This window comes from Canis aureus, chromosome 26, assembly GCF_053574225.1.
Source record: "Canis aureus isolate CA01 chromosome 26, VMU_Caureus_v.1.0, whole genome shotgun sequence".
Taxonomy (NCBI): Eukaryota; Metazoa; Chordata; class Mammalia; order Carnivora; family Canidae; genus Canis; species Canis aureus.
In genome coordinates, this window is record NC_135636.1 from 14,155,773 (window position 1) to 14,173,189 (window position 17,417).

A 17,417-nucleotide genomic window follows, 5' to 3' on the forward strand; every position below is an offset into this window, starting at 1 on the left:
TGTTTATAGCAGCAATATTCATAATAGCCAAAAGTTGGAAACAGCTCAATGCTCATCAGTAGACAAATGTATGAACAAAATGTAGTATATCCATGTAAGGAATATCATTCAGCCATAAAAAGATATGGACTGTTCATACCTGCTACAACATGGACCAACCTTGAAAATGTTATGCTAAATGAAAGAAGTCAATCACCAAAACCCATATACTATATAATTTCATTCATATGAAAATTGACAACAGGAGAATCCATTGAGACAAAGCACAGATTACAGTTTGCTGGAGGCTGGGGCTAGGGGGAATGAGAAAATAGGGAAGCTAACAACTAAAGGACTTATGGTTTCTTCTTCTTGAGGTGATAAAAATGTTCTAAAATTGACTATGGTGGCAGTCATACATTTCTGTGAATAGTATAAAAACCATTGAGCTGTACACTTTAAATGTACAATTATACATGTATAATTATAGTATGTGAATTATATCTCAATAAAGCTGTTTTTTTTTTTGTTGTTTTTTTTTGTCAAGTCCTTACATGACTTCATGTCCCTGCATGCCTCTGGGTCACTGCTCTGATGCCTGTGCATATGAAGGCATTAAGCGTTCCAGAAAGTGATTTTGAAATAAGGGAGTTAAATTGTGATGCTGTATAAAAAAGCAAACAAATAAAAACCTTTACTCTTCTTGGAAATAGTGGTTGACAAATAAAGGAATTTTTTTAGTCTCCAAATATAATTTTCCCAGAAAAAGTATATATGTAAATCATGAACATGTATCTCCATAAAGCTTTTTATTTTCTCTCTTCAAATCTTCATTATTTTCTACTACTCAAAAATAATCCCTCCAAATCCCTCTCCCCTAGTTAAAATAGATTAATTATATAACTTCTTGAAAGTACTTAGGAAAACATTTTTTTTTTTACATTTTTTTCTCCACACAGTAACAGATTTCTATACTATCCACCCATTATAAATTTGTTGTAATGTGTAAGGAATAGCAACATCTTGCTTTTTTTTTTTGGCTTACACAATTGATATCACCATGACAACTTACCAGTAAAAGGGTAAAATTGGTTAAATTCTCCTATTTTATTTTTATTTAGAACATTTAGGTTTTAATGTGTGGCTCTGCAGTTCAGATGAAAATGCAATAGGCTTAAAAGGCTTTTATTCATAAAAGATTTGAATTCTTAAAGTGAAGTAATTCATCTATCATTTTGATTTGAAAAAAGCGGGAATTAGAGTGATTGCATTAAATCGTCTTTTTGACATCAACAGATAAAATTTTCACATTCTTGTTTCATTTTGAAAAGTTATCCATAGAAAAAGCAAAAATCTTTTTCTTTGTAGGTATCAGTGAACGAAATCAAACAATTTTTATCACATATATTGGAAAGAAGAAAATTGATTAAAGTGATCTATCAAAGAGAAAATGCTGTAGGAAAAAAGAAGATTCAACGTAAATTAAGAATAAAAGGAATTCAAAATAAAGATCTCTCAAAAAGAAATAAAACTCATTGTAAGTAAGGGCAGCTGGGTGGCTCTTGGTTATGCATCCAACTCTTGGTTTCCACTCAGGTCATGATCTTGGGGTCCTGAGATCAAGCCCCAGGTTGGGCTCAACACAGAGTATGTTTGAGGATATCTTGCCCCTCCCTCTGCTGTCTCTCTCTTTCTCTCTCTCTCTCAAATAAATAAATAAATATTTTTAAAAAATCATTGTAAGTAAATTCCCTCAAACATGTAAATGAAAAATGACTTCATGTAATCTAAAATAAAATTTTAGAGCTACTTTCTGAGAAGTCTTAGAATATAGTCATAAATATTCATACACACAAAAGATTTAAATTCTGTAAGCTTCTTTTAGATTCAGAATTTGTTCTGATGGTAATAAGCAAGGTTGATAATTAAGACTCCTGGATTTTAAAAAATCTCCAAAATTATGTAGATAAAACATTTATCAGTTATTCTACTAATAGAAACACTCAGACCTTAAACAAAACCAAAATTAATATAGTGCCCTTTTTTTCTCTAGTCTATCAATCAAAATCTCTTCCTAGTAAAGACGTAGCCAATTAGTTGACAGCTGTCTCTGGATGCAAGAAGTGTCTAAAAAATACAAACAATATCTCCATACTGCTCCATACCTTCTATGTATAGGAGTTATGGCCCTCAATTACAAAATTTAGGAATCATTTTTAGCATCTAAGTCTGTTTCATGAGTGCTTTCCCTTTTACAGAAGATATGTATGAATTTCCCTTTTATTAACATCTTGTTTAAGAGAGGGAAACTTCTTTGGCAGAGAAAAAATTAAGGATATCCGTTTTTAATGCCATTATAGACATATGTACATATCTTAAATTTATTTTAAATCTAAATCATATACACTGAAACATTCATTTGACCATTTTTTTGACATGGAAACACAACTTGCCTTTTACTTAGCATTGGTCTACTGATTGGCATTTCTAGTATAAACCCCACTCAAATGCATCATCCGTGATTTCCCATCTTAAGTTTTTAATGAAACAAGGAACTAAAGATACTTATGGAACAATCTATGAGCAGAATCCTTCCAGATATTTGCAGACTTTTTCCTCAGTCATTTATATAGATATTTCATCTACAATTAAATTGGGTAATTTTTAATGGCTCTCCTTTATCAAGTTTTTTCACTGTTTTTCAGTTACATTGCATAGAAACACATTTTCTTTTTGCACTTGCATGTAATCAGTTTACGTATTTTAAAGTTAAATTCCATAGTTACAATAAACAGTAAAGCTGACATAGATTTGGAAACACTTGATCTCTGGTAAGCATGCAACGTCGGGGAACAGAAATGTACACATTTACTAAAGACAGTCCCACTATTTGCAAGCATTTGATGTGCTGCAAATATCAGTGAATAAGTTAGAAGAAACGAAGAGTATTAATTTGGCAAGTAAGGTAGGTAGAGATTGTTGAAGGAGCATCTGCTGTTTAAAAGAGTAAATAAATGTATCAACTATTGTACCCCTGAAACTAATATAAAACTGTATGTTAATTACACCAAAATTTTAAAAATAAAAGAGATATTAATGTCACCTTTCAAAAAATAATTCTCCCTAATAGGGACGTGGTTATGTGACACATAATAATAATAATAAAAGCTTTCCCTAATTGAGCATTTTCCATATTGCTTTAAGTGTTTTTCCCAATTTTAACATGGGCTATATTATCTTTACTTTATAAGATATGGAACCTGCAGAGCAATAATTTACTTAGCATCACAAAAAATATTTAGTAGGAAAATTAGGATTTGAAGTTAGATGGTCTAGTGCCAAAGTCCTCTAGCTTTTAGCCATTATGTCATGCCTCTCACAAAAGTAAGCTGAAAATATCAAGAAATTTTCATCTCATATATCTCAATATGTCTTTGAGCAAATATTGAACTATGTAATAAAGATGCTGCAATTTCCTGAGCACCCAATTTACTTGAAGGTTTTAAGGGAAGTAAATAATAGTAAATCGTTGAAAACATTTTTGTTTTAGAACTAATAGGTATCATATATGCCATAGATTTCAAAATTCATATTTTGATTATCATACCTAAGACTTCAAAGAGATGCCTTCCTGTTCTCCAGGTCTCTAGAGATTGTACATGCATTCATCATGGACTATCTAAATGTCCCAAGGACATTTGAGAAGCCCTGCCTTATAACAGTCCATTTCTCAAGATGTACATAAATCTTAAATATTTCTTTCTGACAAAAGTACATATAGAAAGGTGTTCATGGCCAATAAGAGCAATAGATAGAAATTGAGAATTAAAGGATTCCAGAGGTGGGAGGGGTTAGTTTTGGAGCCAGAAGAACTCTTAGTGATTCTAGTTGATAATTTTTTTTTCTAGTTGATAATTTTTTATGAGAGTCTTGCTTTGAAAAATTTTTTTAATTTTTTAAATCTTAATATTTTAAGAGTATTCTTCTCCCCATTTACTCCAAATGACTGCTTCACTACTCATTTGAAGAATTCTGGATTATGACATAAAATGTTGACATGTGTGTTACTTGACGTATCAGGTAGAGTTCTGACAGGAAGCAAATGGCACATTAAATTGAATCATTAAGACCCTTTTAATAAAGGGTCTATTTCTTAAAGTGTAGACAGGATGTAAGGAAACTGCAAAGTAATCCTGAGGCTAGTAACACTAATGGCATTACCACCCCTGGGCTGGAAGAGTCACAGGGCAGTAGTGGCTATTAGAACCCTGAGAAAGAAACCAAGAGTTATATTGGAGAGAGCTCTCTCTCAGAACTGTGACCTTAGGACAGGTGATAAAGCCAGCCTGCAGTGACACAGACTGGGGAGCCAGGGAATAAATATCCCTGCCTCACTCTTTTCCCTTCATACTGAGTGCTGATGCCTTCCAACCAAACCAAGTCAAAAGCTGGAGGGGAACTTTGATGCAGTCCATATGGGTTAGTGTCCCAGGGCATAGAGCAGGATGGAGTGGATTTTAAAAGGCATAAGAAGACATCCAACACACTGGGTTTTCTAGACAAGGGGAATTAGATAGCATAAACTAGAAGGATGAGGACTTTTAGTGGCATACACTAGAAGCATAGGTATTAAAAGTAAAATTACAGAATCTTAGAATTAATAAGGGAAATTTGGAGGTCATCTAGTCCAATATCTTTCATCACATATTTATGGCAGCTCCTTCTTAGATGCCTGTGACTAAGCTCATGATGATAACTGGCTCAGCAGTTGAGCGTTTGCCTTCAGTTCGGGACATGATCCCGTGGTCCCAGGATCAAGTCCCACATCGGGCTCCCTGCATGGAGCCTGCTTCTCCCTCTGCCTCTTTCTCTGTCTCTCATGAATAAACAAATAAAATTTTTTAAAAAAATTCCCTGGCAGGAGCTGAAGCTGCTGTTCACAGGTGGAATTTTTTCTTCCTCAAGGAAACCCCAGTACCATTCTTAAAACCTTTTAACTGATTAAATCAGGCAAACCCAGCTTATATCCTTTACTTAAAGTCACCTGCTTGGGGGTATTAATCTCATCTACAAAATGCCCTCACAGAAACAACTAGATTAGTATTTTATTTAATAATGGGACTGTATGTAGCCTAGCCAAGTAGACAGATAAATTTGACCCTCACAGCCAAATATCTCCTAAGCCATATGTGTTCATCTAAATTTTTGAATCTAGGTATAAGATTTTACACTGACGTCTATTAAATTTCATTGTGTTCATTTTGGATTAATATTCCAACCAATTGATTACATCAATTAATTCATCAGCTATTCTCTCCTAGTTTTCTGCCACTCAAAATTTTGATAAGCATGCCTTCCAATCTTTTACCCAAGTTTTTCTTAGAGGAGTTAGCAAGATATGGCCAACTTTACAGTGTAGAGCCCACAATAATCTACCATAAATCTCTAGAATTACATTTACCCACTGATCAACCATATAAAAATCTACATGTGATGAGGTTGAGAAAATAAAACCTTACTTGTCAGAATGCCTTGTACAGTGTGCACTACCCTTGTTATGGAGATGCCTTAATAAGCATTTGTGGATAGAAGGTAGGCAAACATCCCTTCCTGATCCCCCACCTCCAACTCCACACAGAAACCTGATGTCAACAGATCCCAAGTATTGACACATGGAAAAAAATTACACTGCAGAACCAAGAGAATTTTGGTATTTTTGCAATAGTGAAAAGAGAATGGGAGAACAAACATGGAGAGAGTAGACATAAGGAGTGAGAAACATGGTTATTGACTGTGCTACCAAGAAACCAGTAAAATACCAAAGTTGGGGGAACCCAACTGATAATTTAAAATCAGTGATGCCTAAGGTGACCATTAAAGTTCTTTTTGTTCTTGGAATAAATCATCTTTTCATTCTGCTCTATGAAATTGTTGGTAAAAATCTATATCCCTCATTAATACTTTTCAAGAGTGATATTCTTTTGGGACATCTTTAGTAGCTGTTGGTTTCACTGTGGGTCCATGTGAAACAGTTCAGGAACAGTACCTCTGGAATCAGGAGTTAAGAAAGTAGAGAAAGCTGTAGAGAAGTAACCTGGTCTAGAGGGAGGGTTTGAACTTCGAAAGCCGTGGAATGAACCAGGAATATAGGTTACACATGATTATCAAGCTGGCTAAAAACCTTGTTCAACTCTATTCTTATTCCACTCTCATTTCAGCATTTTGCACACTGGATATCAAAAAAGATGAAATATAGGTGTTTTATAAAAGTGCTATTCCCCAGACTTACGAGATAAGAGATAAGAGATAAGAGATATCCAGATAAGAGATACGAGACTTAACCTATCATTCTCAAAAACCTTTCCTAATTTTTAATGACCACATCTCCTTAACTCAAGGCTCACAAACCATATATAATACTCTGTTAGAGAAATCAAAGAGATTCACATCAAACTGTTTCTAGAATATGAAAATATGTCTCCACATCTTGAAAACAGAGATACTACCACTGTCCCCCTACCTAGAATTTGTCAAATAATAACCAACAGCATTTTTACTCCCATTATTTCAAGGCAAGATCTGTGCCTGCCATTTTGTCTATCACATAATTAATATGAATCCATATTTGCTGAATTAAATTGAGTTGAATTCCTCTTATATAGAGCTAGGATGTGAAGTCAGGTCTTTTGACTCCAATTACAGCATTCTCTACAATATGCTACACTATAGGTGCTCCATAAAAACAAGAGAGCCTTACATTTTAAGAGTATATTTGAATATTCTTTTACAGTTGAACACAATGCTTTCACATCAATTCTGGTTTTGTATTTTTTCTTATAACAGCATGTTCCTTTTCCCTCAGGATATCTTATCACTATAACTTCAACAAGTAATTTTTCTTTCTGAGTCAGAATTTAGTCTCATAGAATAATTACCTTTATTAAATTGTTAGCAAGACAAATCAATAATTAATCATGCATTGAGAACAATGGAGCATATTCCTGCTGGCAACTGGAACACTACCTTCTATGTACATCTTGACAGGTCCTTACTGGCATTTCTTGGAATTAATCATTATTAATTTTGGTAATGAGGTCAGATCACTACTATGCTCTTAGTTTGAGAAGGTTGTCTTGGTATCTTGCTTTAAGCTAGTCTTGGCATTCTTTTTTAACACCCCTAGATCTTTAACCTGCTAGGCTGTTATCATACATATTCCACTTTATTGACTTTTGGAATATATGTGGATTACACTGTAAAGTGCCATTCATATCCCCCCACCCACCCACCCACACACTCACCCACTTCAATGAGATATTTGTTGCCCAATTACTGTAAGTGTATTTCACAGACAGCCTTCAGCAGTGAAAGGACTGTCTCAGGTGCAGGGAGATTCATAGTCCAAGGTTATGCCTTCTCCCTGGGGCAACCAACTTCCAAAGACTAATCAATTCAGGAATATGAAGTCTGGACTATCTCAGCCTAATGCGAGATGCATCAGAAAACACACTTTAGCTCCAGAGCATCCTGTAGGGTCAGGCAAGGGTTTCATTAGCCTTGTATCACAGCTTCTCCTCTGCCCAATCCAACTTTTTCCCCAGGGTGCTTCCCAGGGCATGTCTTAATAAACATTTTGAACTCTTAGAGTCTGCTTATCAGGGAGCTCAAACTGCATATCATTTAATACCTTTACAATTACTGAAATTTTTCCTTTTTTTTTGTATATGGTTTTTTTTTTTATTTTTATTTATTTATGATAGTCACACAGAGAGAGAGAGAGAGAGGCAGAGACATAGGCATAGGGAGAAGCAGGCTCCAGGCACCGGGAGCCCGACGTGGGATTCGATCCCAGGTCTCCAGGATCGCGCCCTGGGCCAAAGGCAGGCGCTAAACCCCTACGCCACCCAGGGATCCCCTGAAATTTTTTCTTTAAATCAACACAAGTTTTTTACAAATGCACTGACTTTAAAAGAAAATTCCTAAAGATCTCCCATTATAGAAAAATGGTGGACTAATCCAGTATGAAAATCCTACTACAAATACCTAAAAATAATGCCTAAAATACACCAATCTCTCGATAGATAGATGATAGATAGATAGATAGATAGATAGATAGATAGATAGATGATAGATAGATAGATAGATAGATAGATAGATAGATAGATAGATTTAGGGCAGAGCTGGGTTCACAGGGAGCTGAAATCCCCAGGTGCTAGAAATGATGAAAAATAAGGATGCAAGTTGATATGCAAGTTGATGTTTTACAAAACTGTGATCAGAGCAGATAATGCATAACCCTTGATTTTAAATCCCAGGCTGGGAAAATAAAAAAAAACATTAGGGACACTGGGGTGGCTCAGTGGTTGAGCATCTGCCTTGGGCTCAAGTCATGATCCTGGGGTCCTGGGATCAGGTCCGGCATCAGGCTCCCTGCAGAGAGCCTGCTTCTCCCTCTGCCTATGTCTCTACCTCTCTCCGTGTCTTTCATGAAAAATAAATAAAATCTTTTAAAAATTTTTTTAAAAAAAGACATTAGGATTTTTTTTTGGATTTTTATTTTATTTTATTTTATTTTATTTTATTTTATTTTATTTATTCATGACAGACACACACACAGAGAGAGGCCGAGACACAGGCAGAGAGAGAAGCAGGCTCCATGCAGGGAGCCCAATGTGGGACTCCATCCGGAACTCCTGAGCCACAGGCAGACGCTCAACCACTGAGCCACCCAGGCATCCCGACATTAGGATTTTTGACAAGGCAGTTGGGATGAAGAGCTATGAGTAAAACTGAGAGTTTTATAGAATTGTTGCAGTGAAAGGGAGACTAGGTTAAAACAGGTAAACCACCTATCATTTTCAGCAAATATCAAGGAAGCTCTTCCTCTATTTAGGCTTTCACAGGGAAAAACATCTCCTTGGAAAACCCTACACCACAGCCCTGTACCTTATACAGATTTGAATTTGAATTTATGCTACCTGATATTTTTTTGGTAAACATATTCGTGTTAACAAATAAAAATTTCCTTCCATCAGTAAGGTAAGTCTGGAAAATTGACAGAAGCAACACAAAACCACTTTGGAAAAACATTTCTACAATTCCTACATTTTAAAAAGCCTTGTTGAGGATGAACTTAACGAGAATTTTATAAAATGCACCAAGTTAAAAAAATCTACTCAGGAAAAAAAAAAATCTACCCAGCGAGAGTCAGTTTGCATATACCTGCACCCACATACACACATGTGCCAAACAGGCATAGCACTCCCCACGTCCTGATATAGTAGAACAATAATGTTAAAAAAATTATGGAATAAATATATTCTTAAATGGTTAAGAAATTATAGGAAAGGGATCCCTGGGTGGCGCAGCGGTTTAGCGCCTGCCTTTGGCCCAGGGTGCTATCCTGGAGACCCGGGATCGAATCCCACGTCGGGCTCCCGGTGCATGGAGCCTGCTTCTCCCTCTGCCTATGTCTCTGCCTCTCTCTCTCTCTCTCTCTCTCTCTCTCTCTCTCTCTCTGTGACTATCATAAATAAATAAATAAATAATTTTTAAAAATATTATTCATTATTCAGCTTATAATAAAACTAAACGATAGTTTATTAAAAAAAAGAAATTATAGGAAAAAAGAGAAAGCATCATGAAAAAGGAATAGATAGCTGTGCAAAAGAACCAACTAGAACTAATAAAAATGAAAAGTATATTCATTTAAATTGAGTGAATGGCTTACATAAAAGATTAGACACTGGAAGAAAAGATTAATGAACTAGAGAAAGATCAGTAAATATAGCCCTGAATGCAGCCCAGAAAAAATATCTGAGTTGAAGGACAGAAACCCTTAGGTTAAAATTAAAATGTTATAAGTAAATGCTGTTTACAAGAGTATACTTAAAACATGACATAAAAGACTGAAAGTCAGTGGATGGAAATGATATCATAGGCAATACTAAGCAAAATAAATCTGATATTAATTTCAGACAATATATAGACTTCAAGGTAAAGGCATAAATAGGGAGAAAGCTTCATCATATAGTGTTCAAAGGAATAATTCACCAGAATGATATGATGTCTATGTGGGAAAATTCAAGAAAATCTATTAAACCATGAGAATTAATAGAGTTAGGCAAAGTTGCTGGATTCAGAAATTAATATATAAAAATTAATAGCATTTCTGTATATGATACAACTGAAACAAAAACAACTGAAAATGAAATTACTAAAATACTACTTAAAATAGAAGTAAAACTAAAAGATACCTAAGAATAAATCTAACAACAGATCTATAAGATATTTAAGAAGAGGAAAAGGAGGGGCTCCTGGGTGACTTGGTTGGTTAGGCATCTGCTCAGGTGGTGATCTCAGCTCAGGTCATGATCTTGTGGTCCTGGGATCGAGCCCCACATCGGGCTCCCTGCTTCACGGAGTCTGTTCCTCCCTCTCCCTGTGCCTCTCCCTCTGCTTGTTCTCTTTCTCATTCTCTCTCAAACAAATAAAATCTTAAAAAACAAAAAAGGAAGAGGAGAAGAATAAAACTTTATTGAATAGTATAAAAAACACCTGCATAACTGAACAGATGTTATGTTTATGAATGGGAAGACTAAAAATTCTAAGATATCATTTCTTGCAAAATTAGTTTTAAAATTGCCCAAAAGGATTTTCATGGAGTTTGACAAACTAATTTTAAAAGTATACGTGAAAACAAGTCTAAAGATAGCCAAGATACTTTTGAAGTAGAATGAGAAGTGGAACTTGCCTCACTAGATTCTTACAATAAAATGATATTTATATAAACAATGTGGTATTGACATATGGATTAAAAAACAGAAAAGAGTCTAGGATCAGTTCCATATATACAGGGGAATTTGGTATTTGACAGGGGTGGCATTATAAATCAACAGGAAAGAATAAACAGATTGTATGCAGACAACTGATTCTCATTTGGAAGATTAAGATCAGATCCCATTCTCACTTCATACAAAGAAGTAACTTCCAGGTAGATTAAAGACCTAAATGTGAATATCAACTTTAATAATTTTAGAAATAACCTTATGATATTGGCATAGAAAAGGAATTCTTATAAAAGACAAAACTAAAGCCATGATGACAAAATTCATAAATTTGCTTACTTTACAATTAAAAATTTTAATAGGCATTTTTAATTATAAAGTGAATAAAAAGCCCCACAGACTAAAAGAAGATACTGCAACAAATAGAGTCAACAAAGAATAGTATTTTGGTTGTATATAGAACACCTACAAATCAACAGGAAAACCAAGTAGAAAACTGAACAAAGAATACAAATAGACAATTCTTAGCAGAGGGAAAAACCAAAGACTAATAAACATACTTAACTACTAATTGCAGAAATGCAAGTTTAATAACAAAGATTTATCATTTCACAACAGATTGGCAAAGCTTAAAGGTCAAATAACCCTGTGAGTGACCCAGCATTTAAGGAAATGAAAACCTTATATGTACATCACTGTCGGGAGTGTATGTTTGGTACAGCCTCTTTGAAGAGCAATATAGTAATATCTAGTAAAGTTCAAAATGTCTATATGCTACCCTCAGCACATGTACTAATAGAAATATATCCTACAGAATTTCTCACATATCTGTATAAGAAAATATGTGCAAGGATTTTCATTGCAGAATTGGTTTTGGTAGCATTGAAGTGGAAAAAGCTAATATCTGCAGAATGAGTAGGATAAATAATGGAAGAATGAATAGATAAACTGGTCTAGTCATACAATTTTAACATATTTGCCTGGTTAAAATGCAGAATGAAATCTACTTGTATCCAGATGTATTTCAAAAAGTGAAAAAGCAAAAAAAAAAAAAAAAAAACAAAAAGTGAAAAAGCAAGTTGCAAAAGTATATACAATATGATGGTACTTATATAAAATATAGAAATAATATTAGGTACATACATGTAGTAAAAGAGCTACACAGCAACTTCAGAATAATAGCTACCTCTGAAGAGGGAACAAGGGGAAAGGATATTGGAAGGAAGCTTTGAGTGTGTTTGTACCATTGTTTCCTTAGAGAGATAACTAAAACAAGGCAAAATGTTGCCATCTGTTAAATTGTGTGAAGTAGGGTTATGATGAGGTATGTTTTCTGAATTTTTTTGTATGTTTGAAATATTACATGGTTAATTTTTTTAGAGAAAAAATGAAAATTAGTATCACTTGTGACAAGTAGAATCTATAGATGAATATATATATGAAATATATTAACTATCAAAATTTTAGTGTGTGTAATAATGCTTAAAATTATCCCATGTACTATTTGGGAAACAGTAATGAAAGATGATACAAATTAGCAAGTGTAGCTAATTATCAACCCAGTCAGCAGACTCTTACCCCCCAGAGGGCCTTGACTAGAGCAAGTCACCATCTTTCTCTTGTCCCTTTTGCTCCCACTCATTACTGAAGGGCTTCCCATTATCCAAGGTCTCCCCCCAAGCACTGTCTTCTGAAATAATCATGTCCAAACCAACCAGACTAGGTATGATCATATATGCATAATGATGCTCTGAATCATCAAGACCAGGTTAAATGATGTTCATTTTCTTCTGTTGGGGTAGGTGAAGGAATATATTAAATACTTTTTAGACAGATTTCCATCAGAAAACAGTCAAAACAAAAAGAGATATGACTCATCTAATGGGAAAAAACGATTTATATGAAACACATTTTTCACTAATGTCAGATAAAAGAAGTATAACTATAAACCATTGTTTAAAGTACTTTAATTACAATAAATTTATTTGTAATGCATTTTTGACCCATTTTTTCAAAATTTTCAATAATTGATAGTAACTTCATGTTTCTCACATAATTCTACATCTTGTGTAGCTCTGAGAAGCAGATTGTGCAGTCAGATTGCCTACATTTGACTCCTTGCTTACAGGTACCAACTGCATGATGTTAGGCAGGTTACTTAACCTCCCTGTGCCTCTATCACCTCATCTATAAAATAAGAATAATAGCTTCTTGCTCTTACCATCAGTGAAAAAACTACCTGGTGCCTAAGTGGTTTATAAATGTTAGCCTTTATTATAACATAATAATTAACATTTTTGACTCTTCATTGGTTTTATAAACCACATTTCTTTCTGTTAAATTGAGAGTTTTAGATAGTGAATTAGTCCTTAAAAGTCAGAATCCTTGTTATTTCAAGTTTTGCTTAGGAGATATTTGAGGAGAACATTTTTCTCTATTTATAACACAATTTGTCTACCATTACCTAGCACTACCACTGAAGGTATTTATGTTTGACAACAGTAATCTGGGGACAGTGTGAATAAACCTGATTATTGTAAATATCTTTGCTCTTGTCCAAGTACATTTGAGTTGATCGCATCTTTATCTGACTAAACTCTTTGCCAAGTCATTCTTTCTTAGATGGAATGTTATTTTTAGTAATGGATCATTATTCTCCCTCCTTATCTGGTATTGTATTTTCCTGGCACACATTAAGAGCAAATGTGAAGAGTGCTTCTGATGCATTATTCAGAAAATCAGAAGCTGAATTTGGTTTATATCAAATACAATTGAAATTAAGTAAGAAGGACACAGTGTCTATGTAGGCAAGATTTTCTACAAGGGAAAGAACTTCCCATTTTTATCTCTTTGTATCAGTTTAATGTAGCACTTGATTTTTAGTCAGGCTAAAGGACATTCATCTATCTTCCACCTTAATTTTTAATTCCCTTGACTCTTAATAATCCTTTATGTCATTTTGATATACCTATAATTTGAGATTCAAGAAAATGAATTTGTTTTTCCTTTTGTTATTTCAGATGATTTAAATGGTATTTGTTTATGTTTTTTTGTTGTGAAACATAAAAGAGAGTGAGGAATGCAGGATAGGGCAAAGGAAGGAGTTGGGCAAAGATAGGGGTTCAGAAGTTTAGAGCTTTAAGAGTGAATGTCCCCCTTCCCATAGGCAAGGTGTTAGGCTGTTACCTCCACATCAATCAGTTAATGGTTACAGGCCACCAGGACCTGGGGTGCTAAATATCCATATGGAAGACCTTGTCTTATTTGCCTGACCTCCCCAATTCAAATAATCATTGTGTCCATTTCTCTTCAGTCATTTACCAGTCACATGCAGAGCTATTTCACCAATATAATTTCAAACTCAAAAAAAAATTATCTGATCAGAGCTACCTTCCTACCACTTCTGCTCCTTCTCTTTCTCCTACCAAACTTGCCTATGCCTTCACAATGACCTCAGTTCCCTTCCCCCACTGCCTTTTCACTCCTCTGTCCACACCCCTCAGTATCACTTATTCCCACAGTCAGCCTAGACCACATGGTCAAACATGACTCTCAAGCCCTCACTCTTTAAGACACATTGCCCCCACTTATTGTTTCATACCCATGGTTTATTTGTATAGATTGTTTCCTCCAAATTAAATGCCAGTTTCATCTTCTTGGTCTGACAAACTCCTACATGCATTTCAAGAATTATCTAAAGTGTCCTTTTATCAGTGAAGATTTCCTCCTTTCCCTTAGCGAGAGTAGGAGGCCTAAGTGGACATTTGTTGTTTGGTGGCTTCTCATCATCCATTTTACTTTTCTCACCATCCCAATTTCCTTTTGAGGAATTAAGTGTTCCCCAGTGGGTACATTCTTACAGCAATGTAATGAGAAGCCTTGTCTCCCCTAATTAGACCCATCAGAATCATCATGGAATCTGGAACAAGGAGAGGAAGATCCTAAAATGACTGGATTTCAATCCATCCCTGTAGTAGCATCTGTTTCTGGTCTCTCGCATCAAAGCATCTGTCTCTAGCATCTGGTCTCTAGCATCTAGCATCTGTCTCTAGCATCAAAGCTCCAAAGAGCTTTGATTCCTGACTGACCCCACTGATTTTATGAACTTTCAACAGTCTCCCAGTAAATTCCTTTTGCTTAAGTCAATCAGATTAGGTTTCTATTGCTGACAAAGAAGACTTCTGTACTTCCACAGTGCCTTATTACAGAGTGCCTTCCACATGGCATTGTAATTTTTTGTAAACATGTCTGTCTCCACCACCAGGCTAAGACAGTGTCTCCATCATCTTTGGAAACATGATATCTAGCATTGTGTCTAACACATGATAAGTATTCAATTCATTCTGATTAAATGGACAAGTAAATGTATGAATGACAGAGAATAAGTTGCTTCCAGCTCTTTTCTTTTCCACTAATACCTGCTGCAGGCAAGTGGGCCCTTTTTGTTCCAAAGCTTCGCTTCTGTTCATTACCAACAAGAGGATTCTTCATGAATTCCACAACAAAGACTGACAGGGATTAAGGAAGAGACTTAATTAGAGAAATTTACAAAGGAAGGTTCAGCAAGAGAAAGCAAAGAATCCCATTTCTCCCATCATCTCACAGAAAGGTGAGCTGGGTTCCAGGATTGCTGGACACATGGAAGGTCTATACCTCCTATTGCCTACGTAGAGTATAATCATGAGAAAGTGGCCTTTATCAGAGGTGGGCTAGTTGGGTACCCAGCTGGCTGGGAAATTCAGATGTCCAGCACCTGGAGACATTGGGGAATCATGGAAAATTATAGTCCTTCCTGTTTTTAGAAGCTAGCCACTGATCTGATGGGAAGCCGAATTGGGTGCATCCCTTCCCACAGAGAGAAGGAATAGCTTGTTTCCCATGGGATACAGAGTTGGCATCTGTATTACTTTGCTAGGGATGTCATAATAAAATATCACAGGAAAGGAGGCTTAAATAGCAGAAATTTATTTTCTCACAGTTCTGGAGACTAGAGGTCCATGATCAAAGTGTCAGCAGGTTTGGTTTCATTCTAAGGCTTCTCTCCTTGGTTTATGAATGACCCCCTTCTCAGTGTCTTATATTGCCTTTTCTCAGTGCCTGCATGCCCTTGATGTCTCTTTCTCTTCTTATAAGGACACCAGTCATATTAAATTAGGATCCCACCTAATGGCCTCATTTTAACTTAACTACCTATTTAAAGACCTTATCTCCAACTAAAATTACACTCTGAGATGCTGGGGGTTAGGACTTCAACATATGAATTTAGAGGGACACAATTCAGCCCATTATAGCATCCAAGTTAGGTATGAAATAATGATTAAGGCTGTAGACATAATAACATGTCAAGAGCTCACTATAAATTACGTCTCTGACAAACACTGAAATACAAATTCATCTAGTTGAAGCATTTCTCATATTTCCTGCTGTGTGAAATAGTGCTCTGTCACACCTACTCCACCTCTTTTACCCCTGATGCTCATCCCACCACTTCTTAAGTCAGCTTAGAGCCATTATCACGATAGAACAACCAACAGGCATTCACTATTTGGCTGTTCAGAGGATTCCAGATTCAGGAAGGTCCTTTACATCAAAATCAGAATGGTCTCTTCAAGTTATTTCCTGACTGTGCTTTCTCCAAATTTGGAAATTGTTAAACCTTAAAAAGGAAATTAAAGTGTTGTCAGATAACTATCTGAAAATTGAGCCCTCTTACAATAAAGAAAACTTGTATTTCAATACATTTGGGAAGTCAAAAAAAGAATTACAAATTAAAATAAAAGCCATGGGAAGAAATTTGTAGTGGTAAATCATTTGTCATATGTATATGCATGCACAGGCAACCTTTCAAAATGTATTCTTGCTCTTTGAAAGCATAGTACTAGGAGCAATTGCTATTCCAAACACAGATTAGTAGGTTATTCCATTATTCTCCTCTTTAATCATGCCTATAGATAGCATATAACTCAAAGCAGAAATTAGATGCTAAAAGTGTCTGGTGTTACTAAATTGAATGGATAACTTGAAGCATTCAAAATAATTGCAAATTAGCTTTTAAGCTAAAAACATTTTTTACTTTAAAAAATAAATTGAACAACTCTGATGGTTTGTCAGAAAGAAGAAAAACAGGAACCACTTAAAGATTTTTGTGGTCTTGTTAATGAGGCATCAAATCTCAAAATATACCTCTTTTAAAATGGTTTTAGGCATCGTTCACCTAATCAGAGGTTTCATTGAGTGTCATAATGGACTTCAAGAGGCATTGTGATGTGGAAGGGTATTGGGGTTGGGGGTGTGCATGTGCATTCAGTGGGTGGAGTGGGGACTACAACTCCAACCCTAGATGCACACTAGTTATCTAGGAGATGCCCGTTGCTCAGGCCCTCATGTTCTCTTGGAATCTTACGGTTCAAAGGTTGATGGGCCATGATCAGATAAGGGAGTCTGAAAGGTAAGACCTTGGTGTTTAAGATCCTTTCTTTAGGGTACACCAAGCAACTCCTTTCCCTAGACACCTTGCTTCCTGCTTTGTATTTGCAGAAACTTGCATATCTTTCCCAGACTGGGAGCATCTCTCTCCCTCTTACCATCAGAAGCATTTTTCTATCTCCTCCACCCTCCATAAATTTTCACAGAAGACAGGAAAAGGTTTTT

At 35.4% G+C, this 17,417-nt stretch overlaps 1 protein-coding gene across 15 annotated transcripts in view; it reads left to right on the forward strand.

The window, feature by feature from the left end:
• SEL1L2 (SEL1L2 adaptor subunit of SYVN1 ubiquitin ligase) overlaps nt 1-17,417 on the forward strand; it is a 145,417-nt gene that overhangs the window by 51,254 nt on the left and 76,746 nt on the right. For all 15 annotated transcript variants that reach the window (XR_013364807.1, XR_013364806.1, XR_013364805.1 and 12 more), the window contains one exon: nt 1,348-1,516. Coding sequence is in view for 11 of the 15 variants with exons in the window: in XM_077872158.1 (XP_077728284.1) it covers nt 1,348-1,516 (169 nt within the window). In the remaining 4 variants the exon portion in view is untranslated. The remainder of the gene's footprint in view (nt 1-1,347; nt 1,517-17,417) is intronic.